This window comes from Xiphophorus couchianus, chromosome 2, assembly GCF_001444195.1.
Source record: "Xiphophorus couchianus chromosome 2, X_couchianus-1.0, whole genome shotgun sequence".
Taxonomy (NCBI): domain Eukaryota; kingdom Metazoa; phylum Chordata; class Actinopteri; order Cyprinodontiformes; family Poeciliidae; genus Xiphophorus; species Xiphophorus couchianus.
Window position 1 is genome coordinate 3896571 of NC_040229.1, and position 17943 is coordinate 3914513.

General features: G+C 50.8%; 1 protein-coding gene across 3 annotated transcripts in view; it reads right to left on the reverse strand.

The window, feature by feature from the left end:
- Positions 1 to 17943, reverse strand: part of trrap (transformation/transcription domain-associated protein) — a 52083-nt gene that overhangs the window by 24594 nt on the left and 9546 nt on the right. For 2 of the 3 annotated variants that reach the window (XM_028029614.1, XM_028029633.1), the window contains 27 exons: positions 17626 to 17777; positions 16572 to 16771; positions 16265 to 16482; positions 15994 to 16191; positions 15072 to 15332; positions 14836 to 14997; positions 14644 to 14740; positions 14312 to 14433; positions 11826 to 11996; positions 11370 to 11438; positions 10021 to 10041; positions 9202 to 9321; positions 9000 to 9119; positions 8761 to 8925; positions 8236 to 8417; positions 7927 to 8125; positions 7593 to 7721; positions 7181 to 7447; positions 6898 to 7104; positions 4325 to 4483; positions 3912 to 4046; positions 3077 to 3187; positions 2709 to 2855; positions 1239 to 1452; positions 784 to 912; positions 548 to 697; positions 80 to 279 (listed from right to left, as the gene is read on the reverse strand). In XM_028029614.1, the coding sequence (XP_027885415.1) occupies positions 80 to 279; positions 548 to 697; positions 784 to 912; positions 1239 to 1452; positions 2709 to 2855; positions 3077 to 3187; positions 3912 to 4046; positions 4325 to 4483; positions 6898 to 7104; positions 7181 to 7447; positions 7593 to 7721; positions 7927 to 8125; positions 8236 to 8417; positions 8761 to 8925; positions 9000 to 9119; positions 9202 to 9321; positions 10021 to 10041; positions 11370 to 11438; positions 11826 to 11996; positions 14312 to 14433; positions 14644 to 14740; positions 14836 to 14997; positions 15072 to 15332; positions 15994 to 16191; positions 16265 to 16482; positions 16572 to 16771; positions 17626 to 17777 (4305 nt within the window). The remainder of the gene's footprint in view (positions 1 to 79; positions 280 to 547; positions 698 to 783; positions 913 to 1238; positions 1453 to 2708; positions 2856 to 3076; positions 3188 to 3911; positions 4047 to 4324; positions 4484 to 6897; positions 7105 to 7180; positions 7448 to 7592; positions 7722 to 7926; positions 8126 to 8235; positions 8418 to 8760; positions 8926 to 8999; positions 9120 to 9201; positions 9322 to 10020; positions 10042 to 11369; positions 11439 to 11825; positions 11997 to 14311; positions 14434 to 14643; positions 14741 to 14835; positions 14998 to 15071; positions 15333 to 15993; positions 16192 to 16264; positions 16483 to 16571; positions 16772 to 17625; positions 17778 to 17943) is intronic. The other variant, XM_028029623.1, reaches the window with a different exon arrangement.

The window sequence follows — 17943 nt, forward strand, 5'->3', positions numbered from 1 at the left end:
CAGGAAGCAGACAGACGCGTCAGGAAGCGGAGAGACGAAAGCAGGAAGTCGCGGCGGTAGAGGAGTGGCTAACCCCCACCTGGTTGGCGGCCATGGGCGAGTTGTTCTTTACCCACTCCTCTACAATCTTCACCACGGCGCGAAGGATCTTGGGGTCGGCCGACTTCTCTATCAGAGACGTGAGAATGACCTGGATGAAGTTCTTCCTCATCTCCATGCTCATCACCGACAGCCGAGTCTTCACCAGATCCAGGCTGAGCATCACCAGCTCACTGGTCACTGTGGGAGGGGTCGCAGAGGGGGGCGGGGTCAGAGGTTAGCAGCAGCTTCGTTAGCTAACGTCTCTCCATCTTTTCCTCCTGAACGCTCAGAGCGAATCCTGCAAACAAACTGTGACCTATTGTGCTGGCCTCGGTGACCCCCGGGCTGACCTCTGAACCCTGATGTACCTGTGCTGGCCTCGGTGACCCCCGGGCTGACCTCTGAACCCTGATGTACCTGTGCTGGCCTCAGTGACCCCGGGGCTGACCTCTGAACCCTGATGTACCTGTGCTGGCCTCAGTGACCCCTGGGTTGGCCTGCTGGGGGCTCAGGTGTTCCCGCACCATCTTCTGCAGCGATCGCATGAAGACGGAGATGAGGCGGTCGATGTAGCTGGCGTTGTAGCTGCAGGCCGACTTCAAGATCATCAGAGTTCCTGGGAGGAGGAGGAGGAGGAGGAGGGGGATGATGAAGAGCAGGAGGATAAAGAGGAGGATGATGAAGAGGAGGACAGACAGCTACCAAACAGCTGGGTGGGGTTGGTGTTGCTGGTTGCCTTCTCGTAGTTGGTCAACCCTTCATAGATAACTTTTCCCACAGCGGCGTAGAGAGACTCCAACTCCTCGTACTTAGAGGCAACGCTGGACGTGCCTGAAAGAGACAGGAAGGAGACAGGAGGGAAACAGGAAGGAGACAGGAGGGAAACAGGAAGAAGACAGGAGGGAAACAGGAAGTGAAAACAAACACATCAGATTCTGCAGATGTCAGATGAAGACTTTGTATTTTTAATTAGGGAAAAATGATCAGATAAAAAGTAATCTCTTCTTAAGACAGGAAATGTTGGCTAGTTGCGTTTTCCTGGAGGTCCTCATCAATCCAGAAACTCTACAGCTTCGCTGCTCCTGAATCTGATTTTATTTTCATATGTCCAGCCAGGGAAATGGTCAGAGAAACGTGGCCCAGGAAGAGGAACTCACTGGGCTCAGTGGGGAAGATGCTCATGAGGCGGGACAGCAGGGAGTGGACGGCCCGCAGGATCTTGGTGTTGCCGCAGGTCATGCATGCGGCGATGCCCCGCTGCAGAGGCTTGAAGTGGGCCAAGATGGCTGACGACTGCAGCACAGTCAGCAGGAAGCACAGGATCTCCAGACCCGTGCAGATGTTAGAGATGTTCGCCTGAGCCGGTTGTTCCTGAGGGACACGAAGACAGGCAGAAGGAGAGACAGGAAGAGAGACAGGAGGAGAGACAGGAAGAGAGACAGGAGGAGAGACAGGAAGAGAGACAGAAGGAGAGACAGAAGGAGAGACAGGAGGAGAGACAGGAAGAGAGACAGGAAGAGAGACAGGAGGAGAGACAGGAAGAGAGACAGGAAGAGAGACAGAAGGAGAGACAGGAGGAGGACATACATCATATTGAGTGAAAAGCACCAAATTGCAATAAATAATCCATATTTAATTGTTTAAATGAATCAATTTATTAAAACTGAAATAAAAACTGAAATAATTTGTTTAATATAGAATTATATGAACCCCAATTAAACATTTGGATTAAATTTTCAAAACTAGATTTAATTATTTTATGATTTAATAAATTCTTCCAGAGTAAAATAAACTTGGAGAATGTTGTGTTGACCTGCTGTTAGAAGCAGCCAATCAGACACGGCAGAAAACGCGCTGATAAATCAAAAATCAATAGACTAATTCTTTCCAAACTGCAATCATCGAAAGAAGCAGAGAGGAAAATCCTGGATGAAACCGATCCGCTCCGATCAGCAAACAGAACAAGACAGAGAGAGGAGGATGGGTTCTGACCCGTTAGCTGTCATTATTACTCACTTTGTGAATCAGAGGAGAAAAGACTGAAGCTCACAGGACCCGCCTCCTGGCTGCTGATTGGCTGCTATTAGTTCTCCTCACTGCTGATTGGCTCTTTAAGACCAGAAGCTGGTCTGAACGGTTTCACTTGTTAAATTCAATAAATTAGTGATGGGCCAGACAACACCGAAACCTCGGCACATGCGCCGAGCAAACAAGCCGAAACCCGGTGTCGGCGCGCGTATCACTGTAAGGAAAACCACGAGACCGATACAGTTCCTGTCATTTGGATGTGACTGAGCCAAATTGTATGGATGAGGGAGAAACTGTTGACACGTTTGTGGGTTTTGTTGGATGGAGATACTTTGTGTTCTTTGCTGTTGGTTTTTGGCTCATATTTGAAAACCGTCATGGATCAACAGAGGAAGAGGAGGTTTTCTCGCGTGTGGGATCATTTTGATCTTATCACGGAAAATAATTCTTCCGTTCTCATTCCCAGGAGCAAAGCTGGATGCAGCAGGACAGACCACCAGACAGACAGGCCACCAGACAGACAGGCCACCAGACAGACCACCACTCAGACAGACCAAAAGTCAGACAGACCACCAGTGTGATGGCGGTGGCCATCTTACCACGGTCATCAGCAGCTTGTCGAACCACTGCAGCTTGAGCTCGGCGCGGGGCCACATGTCTGGCCTCAGGGCGGTCTTCATTAGATTAACGCAGCGGCGGGACAGCAGCTCACCTGGAGACCCGGCCACGTTGGTGGAGTCATTCACCTGGAGGGGGTATTACTATTATTATTGTTATAATTATTATTGTTATCTCAGGAACAAGCCACGACAAACATGATGCTTCAGAGGGAAAGTAATGAGCTCGTAACGTACAGAGCAGAGAGGATGAAGCGGATAACCAATCGACAAATTCATAACAAACCAAACTACAGGCAACATGGAAATGATGACCAGAAATGCTGCGACGGTTCTGGTCCGGTTCTCACCTGGCAGGCGATCCTGATGAGGAAGTTGACCACAGTGTCGGTGTGTTGCTTCTCCACGGGTTTGCTGAGCATGGTCTCTGTTCCTGGCATGGACTGGCTGCGGCCAAACACCTGAACACACACACACACACACACACACACACACCCACACCCACACACACACACACACACACGGCTCACAAGATGCACAACATGGAGACCCACTGGATCCTCTAGGCCAGGGATGTCAAACTCATTTTCATTTTGGGCCATATCAAAAATCTGAATGTTCTTATAGAGCCAGAATGTGTTGATAAACCGTTAAATATCAATAAGCAGCTGTTTCAGCAGTTAATATAAATAATACTGAGCATCTTTTCACACTGACCAGTCCATCCAGGATTTTATGATTGTTTTTGTGTTTTTTGCAATTAAAATCATAGATTTTTGTGATGCAAATATAGAAATATTTGAAAGAACTTTTGCATGATGTTCAATGTGACTTTTTCTTAATCGCCGTATCGTTCACAGAATATAGTTTGACATCAAATAAGGCTGAGGCAGCAGTCACTTCAAGCCAATGTTTTTGGCCAATTTTGAGAAAAAAGTTCAGTAAAATCTGAAAAATTGTGGGATCTGTTGATTTTCTGTGAATTTTGTGGATTTGTGAAAAACTAGAGAGACTTAGAGATTTAATTTGGAGTGTAGAGGGCCACATAAAAAGCTACGGCGGGCCAGATTTGGCCCCCAGGCCATGAGTTTGACACATGATCTAGTCAGAGCAGATCCAGGGGATCGAAACTGCTTCTAGAACCGATAAAACACAAAGACGGCTGGACAAAGAAACTAAACGGACCGTGGACGCGGCGCCGGCTGCGGTCCGGAACCGCTTGACGTCCTGCCCGGTGCCGGCCGGTTCCAGAGACAAGCCTCTCTTCACAGCGCCGCCACTGGTTCCCTCACCGGCCGTGGCTTCGGACTCGGACTCCGGCTGCCGGAACAAGGAGAGCGGGACGGGTCAGCGAAGGGTCAGAGGTCAACAGGGCATATCTGATGCTTTGTCTGGTTTTATTTTATGATTATTATTATTTGTGTTTGTTTGATCAAAGTTGTAATCAGGAAACCGATGAAGCAGCAGACGGCAGGATGACGGCGAATCAAACCCTAATCAGTTTTCTCTTCGTTCTGCAGAAATTTTGAATATTTTCACCCAGTTAGCGCCTCGGTGGCATCGCCTGCAGGTCAGAAGATGTGGATGTAAATATTCACCTGCTGGTCTTTGATCCTCTGCAGCTCCCACTTGATGACGACCTCAGCCAGGTCCACAGCCAGCTTCCTCTGCTCTATGGTGACGCTGGGCGTGAAGCCCAGCCGCTGCATGGCACTGATCATGTGCTGCACCAGGTGGTGGCGCACTGGGTAGTACACCTGCAGCAGCACAGACAGAGGGTGAGTACGGCCATGGCAGAACGCCTCTGTGATGCTGAGGGCCCACTGGGAGGAAGGCTGCTGCTGCTGGGCTCTGCATCAGGCAGGATTTCATTTAAAGCTAAGAATTCAAAATATTTTCTGGTTCTAGTTTAAATATAGAAGTCCAAAATGGCAGAGAAGATTTGGAGACGAGAACTGGACTCTGGAGATCGCTCCAAAAGCTATAAGTGGACTGCAGCGCAGGGCATTCTGGGTAAATAAAACCAAAGCTAACGTGCTAGCCTAGCGCTAGCAGCAGAAATGGCTCCTGGTCTTTAGCCAAAGACTAAAGAGAAATCCTCCAACACTAAAATCTGACGCCTCCATCTTGTTTCCATCTGGTGAAGAAGGAAGTTGCTCTCAGCGTCTTCAGAGGTTTTTGTGTCGTTTCCTTCAGTGGTTCTTGGTGCAGCGCCCCCACAGGCCAGGAGGGGAACAGGTTGGTTTGGGTCAGAACCACAGCAGCTGGAGGTGGAGCAGATGATGAAGTTCTGGTTCCAGTAGAACCGGGTCGACCGGACCATCAGGAGGGAAACAGCCTGCGATGACGAGGCAACCGGACCGAACACGGAGACCCAGAGGAGACGAGGCGTCCATCTGGGTGTCAGAGGACATTACAGCTTCTCGCTCTGAGGGTAATTACAGGTGATGGAGCAGAACTCTGCAGCTCTGTCCATCACATCCACAAACAGGGACGGCATCTCTCTATGACTTTATCAGACACACACACACACCCTGTCATCTGTGTGTCATTATCTCCTCATCAGTGCAATTATGCTGATGTGATTACATTAGATCAGTCATCTGGCCCAGAGAGACGCCTGTCAGAGAGGAAGAGGAGCTGAAGGAAGAGCGTCCAGTCCTCATGGTGGGTCGGCGGGTGATGGGAGCAGAGAGACTGTGTTCGTTCCAGTGATTGGGTCAGAACAGTACCGAGGTTCTGGCCTCATCCTGTCTGAATACGGGAGCATCCTGCTCAACAGAAACGGTCCAGTTCATTTGGGCCGGTTCAGTGGCAGTTACTGGCATGCAGTTCCTCCAGGACCAGTAGATCCAGTAGATCCAGTCTGCTGGATGATGGAAGAGACTATTATTGTGTTCAAGTTGTGCTAACAGCAGTTAGCCTAGCAGTGAAGTTATGCTAACCTAAAATAGCATCTGAATGCTAACATGGAGTAGCTAATGCTAATGTTAGCGTCCACAGTCCTGATTTCTAAAGAAGCTCCACAAATGAGAGAAACTCTGAGATGAACTCATCTCTGACATTCAGATCTGACCATATTTATTCAATAACTTAGCAGAAAAAAAGAGAATTTGATGAAAATGTTGCTGATTTCCATTTTTAAATTAGTGACAGACGCTGAACTCCATAGTGTTGTAGTCCAGACCATCTAACCACAGACCAGCGCTCCGCGCTACATGATATAATAAACTGTGAAATATGATCAAAACTGCTTCTTAAATTGATCTGAAAGATTCACATTTCCATAAAAACAGCCAATATTAAATACTTAGAGCTGAAATAAATGTAACCAATGTCATTACCAATCCAAACACTTTGTTCTGCTTTGCTTCCATCTCTGAGCCATGATGCAGAGGTCTCCTGCCACCCCTAACAAGATAATGCCCTGGGCAGTTGCCCATGTCAGAAACCACCACTGTCTGCTGCATTAAACACAGTAAAAACAGAAAACACTCAACTATGGACACTGACCAAGGAGCAAGAAGGCGACTGTCTCTCTCTCTCTTGGTCTACAGCTAGCTTTGCTAGCATCACCTCACAGAGCTTACCTTTCTTTGAGCTTCTTTTCTAAGTGACGATAAAAGTTAGACGTAGTTCCACCGTCTGAAAGCGCAGCGCTGCTGAATTTACATGTCGTCATGTCTGATGATTTATGTAGCGGATTTCTATTGCTGACGATTAGACAGACTTCTGCCGCTCAGAGGAAACCACTGTGCATGTCTCAGCGCCGCCTGCGAGTTAAAGGGGAGGCGATGGCTGACGGCGGAAACATGTAATTAGTAAGTCACGTTATTGCTTGGATTTTAATCTGTATGTTTTACATCCAGTGAAAACAAACATGCTAAGATATAAACTGGACAATATGCTGGCAATTTAGTGATAATTTTACAGTTGTGATCTTGAAATAAAATCCCGAGTCCTCAACGCCCGAGACAAGATGGAGACAAGATGGAGACCATCAAAAAGTGGTCTGAGACCAAAACCGGTCTCGAGTTCTACAGAACTAGAACTCCATTAAACATTTGAATGAAGTTTTTCCTTCAGTTTAACCAGAAACACAGAGACTGAGTTTCCCCAGCCTCAGCTCCTGCAGCAGGGACACTATACTGGTCCTACTGGTCCTGCTCACCCTGAAGTGCTGCACTATGAGGTGCAGAATGTGGACCAGCTGTGGCACGGTGTGGCCCTCCTCCACGATGATCTTGCGGGTCCAGTGGGTCAGCATCTGGTGGCCGTCCTCCATGCGGGCCGGCACGGCGGGCGTCAGGATGGCCATGGCCTGGCGGACGATGGCGCGCGCCTCCATGGTGTGGGCCTTCAGCAGGCTGTGGAACACCTGGAGGCAGACGGGTCGGTGAGGATCGGGCCGGTGTCGGCTTGGCCGGGCCGGGCTGTGCTGGGCTGGCACTGACCTGCAGGACGATCTTCTTGTGGATGGCGAACTTGGCGATGATGTGAGCCAGCAGCAGGTGGCCGCTGTACTTGCAGGCCGGGTCGACGCAGGCCTTGGGCAGCAGGCAGGGCCAGGCGAAGGTCATGAGGCGCCGCAGCTTGCTGTTGCGGGACTTGTTGTTGTCGTGGATGTGGTGGGGGGCGTGCTCCACCAGCAGAGTGGAGAACTGCAGCAGGCAGATCCGCAGCGAGTCCAGCAGGTCCGCCTGCTTCTCTGGGTCCAGAACCTGGAAACAGAGCAACACACCGGGGTCAAACCGGGTCAAACTGTGTTGCTGAATAAACTCAGCAGTACTTTAACGAGGGAAGGATCAGCTGAATCTTTTCTGCTGCTTTTACTGGTCTGATGCAGAGAAGCAAACCAGTGGTTACCTTGGTGATGAAGACGCTGGTGATGCTCTCCGGGTTGTCGCCCTCAGGATTGGGGGGCCCCAGCAGCTGCTCGCCCTCCCCCTTCTCAAAGCTGTGCAGGAAGGCCGGGTTCAGGATGTGCTGCAGCACCTGGGGACCAACAGGGGGCTTGCTGCAGTCAAAGTGTAATGCTGCAGGGTTGAGGCGCCATGAGGAGATGCCTTCTGCTGCTGCAGCATGTTTTGTGTTGCGTTCTGTCACTGAATGATGTTTTGTGCTGTGTTCTGTTGCTGAATCATGTTTTTTGCTGCTGCTGCAGCCTGCTTTGTGCTGCATCTGGAGGCGGCGCTACTACCTTGGCTTTGAGCTCGTCGTTAAAGTGCGGGTCGTTAAACTCCACGAAGCGGAAGAACAGCGCACGTTTCTGGGAGATGGAGTAGTTCCGGGGAATCTCCTCCTCCATGTACTCCTTCAGGAACGTCATGTTGCACAGGAAGCGGCCCGTGAACGCCCGCACCAGCTGGAATAGCAGCTCGATCTCAGAGTAGTTCCTCCTGCAGAGAACCGGACCGGTCAGAACAGCAGTACAGCTTATTAAGGCGCTGCGGCGTTTCCATCCCAGCTGTCTGGCGCTCCAGAACCCGGCCCGGCCCGGCCGACCTACTTGCAGTAGCTCAGCAGGCAGTACGCCAGCAGCTTTGGCTCCTTCCAGTTGGTGGCGGCCATGTTGTCTTTGCGGTGTCTTTCCTGGAAGGCCTCGCTGACCCAGACGCGGCGCAGCTGGCTGACCAGGGAGTGCTGGCCGGCCAGCCAGCCTTCATCGTTCTTCACGATGATGCTGATGATCTGAAAAGTTACAAGCAGGAAACCCACAGCCACATCAGGATTAGAGTCAGGACAAGTCGTAATTTTACAAGAATAAAGTCGTAACTTTTTCTCTCAATTTTAAGACGTTTTTAATCAGCTATGATTCCCATCATAGCTGTGATTCTCCGTCATGGAGGGATGACTGACATTAAAACCATTTTTAAATTATTTTCCTTCATTTGTAATTTTGTTTTTAGAAAATCAAGCAAGAAAAACAGATTAAAATCTGATCTGGTAAGAAATAAAGCAGCTACTTAGTTTCTGATCTGTGTCCCCCAGGTCTAGTTAAATCACACGAGTCCCATTAATACTCCTGATGCACCTTAATGGCCTGGAACTGCAGGTCCAGTCTGACTGTGACGGTGGAGGGAGAACCGGGTCGGACCGTGGCCGCGGTACCGGCCGGAACCAGCAGGGGGACAAAGCGGTTGGGATTGGAGGCCAAAACGTCTCTGAGTGGCTTGGCGTCCCGGTGCTTCAGGAAACTCTGTAGAGCACAGAACACTGGGTCGGTCCGGAACCAGAACCAGCAGAACACAGAACACTGGGTCGGTCCGGTACCATGAACATGCGACTCCACTGCGGGTCGTTGAGCGTTGCCTCCATCATGAACAGCTCCACTGTCTGGGACGGATGGCGGGTCAGGAACTTGATGAGAGGCTCTCTGAAGGGACTGCCGGCCTGAGGAAGAGGAGGTGGTCAGAGTGATGTCAGAGTGATGTCAGAGTGATGTCAGAGTGAGGTCAGAGGTCGGTGGTCCCACCTCGATCAGCATGGCCCGCTCCGTCTTCATCACCACCTCCAGCAGAGGCTTGACCAGAGTCTGCGGTGCCGCCGGGATCAGGTGGAAGAGGTTGATGATGGCCGAGCAGATCTTCATCTCCTACAGACGCCGGGAGGACCAAACACCAGGAGGAGGAGGAGAAGAAGAAGAAGCAGCTGATGAACTCTGGCTTCTACAGACAGTCTGATGGAACCATGAGCAGCAACTGCAGAAGTATTCAAACCCTCAACCTTCTCTCATCACAAAAACATGAGCGCCGCTCTGGGCTGCTATCAACCCCCAAAGCTGACACCCCGAAAGGAAACCGGCTCTCCTCTCTTCAAGTCTCCAGAAGTTTCCTGATGACGGTTTGTTCTACAACATGAGCGTGGAGAAGCAGGAAGTCAGGAAACTGAAGGCAATGCCATCTCCAAGCTTCTGTCAGGAAGTAGAAACGCAGCTGCTTGTTCTGGTAGTGGCAGCAGCTGGCTGGAGGACTCTGTGGTTCTGAAAACATCTGCATGCCACACTTCCCAGATGTTTCTGTGTAGAACCGGTGCTCTTCCTGTCTCGCTCTGCTGGTCCGTCTCAGAAATGACTGAAGGCCGCCAACGTGACGGCATGTAGAACAGTTTACAGGGTGTGAATAGTTTTGCAGGTAGAAACCTGGAGTCTCAGGAGAACAGGAACATCTTCTAGCAACACCACAGACACACGGACAGAGGTACGGGTCACGGCCACCACTACGGGACACTGGGGTCAAAGGTCAACCACCAACAAACTCACTGACAGCCGGCAGAGCGCCGGGACGAGCCTCACCTCGACCCCCTCCAACGCAGGCTGCACCGAGATGGAGACAACGGTCAGTGAGCACAACAACAAGGCTGGGCGTGTGTGTGTGTGTGTGTGTGTGTGTGTGAGTCAGAGTGTGTCAGTGTGTGTTACTGTTTGAGCTGTACTCTGTCCTTTCAATAAAGTTCTTTACTAATATAAAAGCAAACAACAGGAAAACTTTAACATCTTTGGAAATACAAAGCAAGGTTCATGTTTTGGAGCCATAAGTAAAAGCTGAAATTCAGTCAAAACTTCAGGAAACGATCCGGAGTTTCATCCTAATTAAACTTCACTCTCTCTCCTCAGCTCGCCTCTGACCGCCTCCAGTTCGCCTCTGACCGCCTCCAGCTCGCCTTGACCCCGTCCAGCTCGCCTCTGACCCCGTCCAGCTCGCCTCTGACCCCGTCCAGCTCGCCTCTGACCCCGTCCAGCTCGCCTCGACTGTCTAGTTGTCTACACAGACCATCTTGATTCCCTCTTCTCACCCTGTTTCTGTCTCCATCAGTCTGAGCTAATTGACCTTGTGACCTCGGCCTGCTGCCCAGACAGGAGGCAGTTTGGGGGTGACGCAGGCTAAAGGCTAATTAGCATGTAATTAGTGGCGAGTTGTGAACCCCGCCAGGTGAGCCAGCAGAGGAGACGAGCGGCTGCAGTTTGTCCCTTCACTGCCTTTCCAAGGTTATCTGTCGGGAGATAATGAGGACGAGCGTGGCGGCCCGCCGCCGCCTGCCTAATTAATCACTTATTGAAGGGCTGCTGACTGCGGCAGCTCGCAGAAAACTGTCTCTGGGCTCCACAAAGAGATCAGGCCAGGATGACCTGCAGACGCAGAGGACACACCTGCAGTCCAGGTGGCCCAAGGGGAGACGGGCTGCTAACCGCGCGGCGAACGGAGCAGAGGCTCACACAGGAAGAGCTTTATCCTGGGTTTTCCTTCCGACAATCCGCAGGTTCTAGGGATAATCTGAGTAGACGTTCCTGCTGTGTGTTCAGGTCTGCTCCGAACTAAAATCAGGATGCCCAACATGTCGGACTGCATCGGCCCGACATGGCAGCGTGAGCCGTTCCTGGGAGGGACGAGAGCATTGCCTGTTGAGCTTGACAATCAGGAAGTCAGAACAGCGGCTGTGGAAGACCAGATTGTCAGCATCGATTCCTCTGCAAACATCGCCACACACTGGGGAGCCACTGCACTTCACACTGCAGGGAAACTGCGATGGCAGAGGCTTTTAAATGTCTGTCTTCGTGTTTCAGTGTGTGTGCGTGTGTTGCAGTGTGTGTGTGTGTGTGTGTGTGTGTGTGTCCGGGGCTTCGTCTCGGAGTCGGTGACTTACGCTGCCATCGCTGCGCTGGCCACCCTTGTGGGTTATCACCACCACCTCCATCCACTTCCGCAGGTGTTGCTGCAGGAGCAGAGGACACACGTCAGGGTGTGTGTGTGTGTGTGTGTGTGTGTGTCCAGCAGCAAACGACAAACTGGAGCAAGGCAGTAGCTGCTGATGGACCAGTCCAATCCAGCTGGATCTGGTTCTGCAGAACTTTAAGGCACATTACAAAAGTTTTCACATCTTTTCTGTTACAAACACAAAATGTTTCATTTCCACACAAAGCTGATTTAATCTGAGCTGATCCTTTAGACTGGATCCAGAACCACCAGAACCACCTCGGCCCGCCGGTCCGGCTGCAGGTTCTGGTTGGTCAGACAGGCCAGGCTCAGGTGGAAGAACCATGTTAATGGCAGCGGGCGGGGTGGGAATACTTTCGGGACTGTGAGTACTTCTTGCTCTCACCATCATCTGGTCGCAGAACTTGTCGTTGAAGGAGTTGGGGAAGAGGCGCGTGACGGAGGTGAGGCGGTTCACCACGTTGAGCGTCAGGCTGCGGTAGTCGCCCAGCATCATCAGCAGGGGGCGCATGTGAGTGTGGATCTGGTCCACCTCGATGGTCGCTCCCTCCAGGAACTGCAGACACAAAATGCTTTTTAGCGTCTGGATCCACAGGAAATGACCTCACACTCCTACAAAATAAAAGCAGGATTACTTCAATCACTTCATTTTAGTTTACAAATAGTTTTGACCCACGTGACAGAAAGTGTTAGCCGGCTGGTTCTGGTTCTGGATGTTTTCACAGCTTTACCCTCAGAGACCTAACCAATTGGTTTTGGATCATGCGCTTCCTGAGCGGTTCTGGATGCTGAGCAGGTGGAGGGCCTGATGCATGGCAGCCTCCTCCATTTTCTCCATCTCATATCGATTTCGCCATGGCAACGCTGATTAGCAGCGGCGGGCCGGGGAGCGAGGATGGATGAGGAGGAAGTGACGGTTCGGGGACGGCGTGATGGAATGGCCGGCCAGGTTCATATGAAGATAAGTGGCGGCGGATCCCGTCCACAGGAAATGGGATTTCATTAAAACGGCCGTCCCGTTTCAGGCCCAGACCGATCCATAAAAGTGCTGACGGACGGCCATGATCGGCTCAAGCTGATCGGCACCAACTCAGTTTAAAAAAAGCAAAAAATTTTCAGGTAATTCAAATGAACTGGGATGTTTTTGAACATCAGGACCTGGAGGTTTTTACAGACAGTGTACTGTGCTACATCAAGTACTGTATTGACACTGTAGCTGTGGATAAACACATCCGGGTCTTCCCAAACCAGAAGCCTTGGATGACTCAGGAGGTCCAGCGACTGCTAAAGACCAGGAATGCCGCCTTCAGGTCTGGGGACAGGACCGTCTACAGTACAGCCCGAGCTAACTTGAAGAGCGGCATCAGAATGGCTAAGTCTGACTACAGGAGGAGGATAGAGGGCTACCTTGACAGCAACAACAGCAGGCAGGTGTGGCAGGGAATCCAGCATCTCACCAACTACAGGACCAACCTCGCAGCTGCGGAAGGCGACGCCACGCTGGCAGAGGAGCTGAACCTCTTCTTTGCCCGCTTTGAGGTGAAGCCAACAGAGGGAGCCACACTACACCAAGCAACCCACAACACCACACCCCTCGTTGTAGAGGAGCACGAGGTGAGGCGCACACTGCGGGCTGTCAACCCAAGGAAGGTTGCTGGACCTGATGGCGTCCCTGGACATGTCCTGAAGACTGCGCCGATCAGCTGGCTGGAGTCTTCACCAGGATCTTCAACCAGTCCCTAGCCCTGTCTACAGTCCCATCCTGCCTGAAATCTTCCACCATAGTCCCCATACCCAAGAAACCTCACATCTCCTGCCTCAACGACTACCGGCCAGTGGCACTAACCCCTGTGGTGACGAAGTGTTTTGAAAAACTGGTCCAGGGTCACATCACAGCACTTCTCGCTCCTGGCTTTGACCACCACCAGTTCGCCTACAGAGCCAACAGATCCACAGAGGACGCTGTGATCACGGCCCTCCATGCTGCTCTGTCACATCTTTTTTTACCAGTTATTTGTTAATTCTTACATTGTGTGTGAATTGTGAGACAGTTATTTTTTGTTTTTAAGCATAAGCACCGACTGATGGCACCTTTTAAATTCCGTTGTTCTTGTGACAATGACAGTAAAGATTTATCTCTTATCTCGAAATCTGAACCAAATCAAGAACAAAAGTAGAAATAAAAATGAGCTGGATTTGAAATAAAAATTGGTTTTATTTAATCTGTTTCCACCTTCTACTGGAAGATAAAAGACAAGGACAGCTTCCTGGTTTCCAGGTTACCATGACTACCAAGCGCCATGATTCACCATCATCGCCTTTCCAGAGTAAACATCGAGGAGCCGGTCGCTCTGAACCAATCAGGAACCAGGATTTAGTTCTGCTACGGCTGAAACGATTCCCCAGGTAATTCAGGTTCCTCACAGTTTTGTCAAATATCCTGTCTGTCCTTGTTCTGATCTACTGAAAGGACCGCTGCCATGGCAGCAGCCTCCTTTACCCGTCTACCTATGGCTTATGTTTGTTTTTTGCTTTTTGGACCAGCTGTACTGAAACATGTTTCGGCCCCAGGGGACTAATAAAGGTTTTCTTATTACTATTAAAAACTGTTAAACTATTCACTGGAGTCTGGCTGGAAGGCTACTTGTGTTGCACTCTCACTTGCACTAACGCCTAAGTAATAGCTAAACGTTATTTTCAGCTGGAGAGGCAGGTACCAAAGAGAAGAAGCACTAAACACAGTTCAGTGCAAAGCAGCATTAGAGTCCCACAGTGTGTCCTCCATGTTCCTGGCTCTCAGATCAGAAAGCAACTCAAAGGGGAGTTAGCCATGTTTAGCATCATGTGTCAGTGAAGCAGCAACATGCTAACCTTCCTCATGCAGGCTTCCCCCGCCTCCTGCAGCTCATTGTTGGTGGAGTTCAGAGCTTTAAACAGAGCAGCGATGATCTTCTCCCTGGACTGAGGCAGGTAGTTGCAGGCTGCCAGAGCATCTGTTCAAAAGACCACAAATCGTTAGCGTCACGTTGGAGTCTGTCGGCGTCACGTTGGAGTCTGTCGGCGTCACGTTGGAGTCTGTCGGCGTCACGTTGGAGTCTGTCGGCGTCACGTTGGAGTCTGTCGGCGTCACGTTGGAGTCTGTCGGCGTCACGTTGGAGTCTGTCGGCGTCGCGCCGGAGTGTGTCCAGGTCAAACTGACTCACTGAGGGCAGCAATCCGCAGAGGAACCAGGGAGGGAAGGCTCTTGTAGCAAGGCAGCTTCATCAGAGCAGCATCCTCTGCCTCACACAGGTTCAGCAGCTGCACATAGGTTGGGAAGTGTTGAGTTAAACTGGTTGTTTAAAGAGCAGCAGGCTGGATGGACTGGGTGGACTGGGTGGACGGGGGCGTAGCACCTCTGTGTAGAAGACCTTGTGCTCCATGACGTTGAGGTCCATGGTGAAGAGACGCGGCTGCAGCGTGGTGCAGAAGGTGTTGCCCTCCATCAGGCCGATCTGGGCGTTGGCAGGCTGATGGCGGAGCAGGTGCTTCTTGGGAGGAACCATGTCCTGCAGAACCTGCAGAGCAGCCGGGTATTAACGGGACCCTCCTGATCTTTAACCTCTGTTGTGCCAGTGTGGTGGCGGGTTACCTCCTTGTGGGGCTCCATGATGACCGTCACGCTCTTGCCGGTGACCTGGGCCAGGACCTGCAGCGAGTGCATGGCCTGCTTCCTGACAGTGGAGTTGGGGGAAGTGACCTCTCGCACCAGGTCATGGGTCACCATGTGGAAGGATTTATCCTGGGCAGCCAGCAGCTCCTCTGTCTTCTCCTCGTCCTTCAGTGGCGTGGCGCAGCGAACCAGCAGCTGCTCCAAAGTGGTCTTCGCCATGGCGACCGCTCCGTTCGACACCTGGGGACAAATCAATGAGGAGACGCTTTCTCAGCCAGAGAATCTGTTCCTGCTTCAGCCTCAAACTTGAATGGTTTTACTGGGATTTAGCGCTGGGACCACCGTGTCTAAGTGTTGGAATTCATCCTGTTCACATTTGATACATTTTTTTGCTCTGGGAATGATTATTTAACAACACTATAGAGATTTCTAAATAAGTGGTTTAAAGACAATAAATTAATATATTGGAATAAAACAACAAAGATGATTCTATTAAAATGTCTATAAATGATAATTTAGTGGAACACATAAATGAAGTAAAATGTTTAGCGGTGATTTTGGATTTTAAACTCCCTCTGCTTCGAACTGGATATCATACAATACATAAAACAAAAAGTGTGAAAGTTGGACTTGCAAATAAAGAAATAAGTATTGTAGAGCGCAGGAGGTTCTGTCCAGCCCAAACAGTCAAAACAAAGCTGAACTTCAGGGCAAAACCAGTATGGGTTTTAAGAAAGTCTTTAATTTATTTACATTTTTATGAAGCAGGTTTTTTTTCCCGATTAAATTTGAAACATTTCTGTTAAAGAGTGTTGGCAGCCTGGTGGGCCGAGGCAGTGTGTGCGAGAAATCCAGTAATCAGTAAAGTAACTAAGTTACAGGCAGCTGGTTATGATCCCACCTCTCCAGTGAGGTCCATCATGACGAAGAGGAGCGCTTTGAGGAAGGTGAGCTGGTTCTGCAGAACCCAGATGAGAGGCAGCCGCTCCATCAGAAACTTGATGGACACGACGCCGCCCAGCTTGGCGTACCAGGCCTGCTCGTAGCAGCAGGCACACAGGCGCTCCACGATGTAGGAGAACAGGGGCAGCTGGCAGGCCTGGGGGCGGAGCCGAGGGGGTTACCATGGCAACACACACCACCTCAGGACGGTCACGGTTAGCGAGGCCTACCCGCTCCTTGGAGCCCAGGATGATGCTGGCCACGTCAAAGATGACGGCCAGAGCCACCTCTCCGATCTTACACAGCTCCTTCTCCTCGTACGCCATGCAGATGGCGATGGCGTCGATCAGAACCAGAGGGTCCATGCCCTTCGACCCGTTCTCCTCACTGTGGAACATGGCGGTGCTGGGCTGACTGCCCAGCTGGTAGCAGGGCAGCAGGAAAGGTCCTGGACAGTAAAATAACAATGAGGACAGAATAAAATGGCGAAGCAGCAGGCGGGTCGCCATGTCTCTGATCGAACTGATTGGGCCTCACCGCACTGCTGGGCCACGGCCACCATGGTGTAATGGCGGATGAGGCTGGCGACGAAGGGCAGCGCGCTGGGCCGCAGGTCCTTGATCACGGCGGACATGAAGGCTCCGGTCAGGGCCTGCTCAAAGGTGCGGCGGGCCGGCGTGTCCTGGGCCTTGTAGCGGTGGGAGATGATCACGCTGGGAATCCACTTCTCAGTGAAGCTGCAGAGGAAACATCAGGTCACATGATCACCTGGCGCCAGGCTTTAACCCCTCTGCTGCCAGGCAGGAATCAATGAATGGAAACACCTGGAAGCAGCTGATTGGGGCAGCAAAGCATGCTGCAGGGGGAGTAGCAGCAGCTGAGAAGGTGATCAGAGTCAGCAGCTAACAAGGATCGGCTGATGCTCAATAATCACATTCCCACCGTTACTAATGTGGTTTTAACGCGTTTACATCATCATTAGCTCCTGGTCTGGTCAGAGAGACTGAACGAGTCAGGAAGTAGGTGTCACACCGCAGCTGTGTGATCCTCAGCTAACCCACACACAAAGAAAAATTAGCAGAAGCTAATGCTAACCTGCTGTTCTGCTAACTCTAAATGGCTAACACTGAAGCGTGTAGCTAGCGCAGGAGAAACGGACTCAAACTCACAACCCACTTTCGCTCCTGAGCCAAACGAGAAGCAATCAGGAAACATTTCATGTTCAAACTGTTGCTATAAAATCAGTGCAGTTTCCTTTAAATAATCGTCATTTTAATGTTGAGGCAGATAAACTCATTTTGCCTGCAGGTTTCATCGCTGCCAGGCTCATTTATTTCTGTGAAATTAAAACATTTTCCACCTTTGTCATTATGTTGACAACATCTGTTTTTGTTTCTGGCTGCCTTTGGTCGATCACAGTTTAAACCGGTTGTGCTGAAAAGCAGCAAGTTGAACACAGTGAGATCTTGTGATCTTCAGATTCCTGGGATCCCAGAGGATCATTTCCTGCTGCTTCTTCACTTACAGTCCTGCAGCCTTTGAGCTCAGCCTGAAAGCTACGATGCGCTCTGGGGAAGCAGAGAGTACTGACTTGGGGTGGGACAGCAGTTGGTAGAGGGCGTGTTTGTTGTCGTCCAGGCTGGTCATGGCCACTAGGAAGCACTTGATGACCTCCCAGGCCTGCCGCCTGTAGTACGGCTCCGTGTTGGCGCTCTTCAGACAGTCCAGGGCCGTCTCTATCGCCTGGACACAGCAGAGACACGCAGACACAGTAAACCCTCAGAGGGAGGAGCAGGGAAGAGAAGAGAGAGGAGAAGGAGAGAGGCCCCGTTGTTTTCTATTTGTCTGTTTTACGCCTGTAAATCTGACGCTAAACATGCAGCAACTAACGCTAATGTCAGCAACGAAA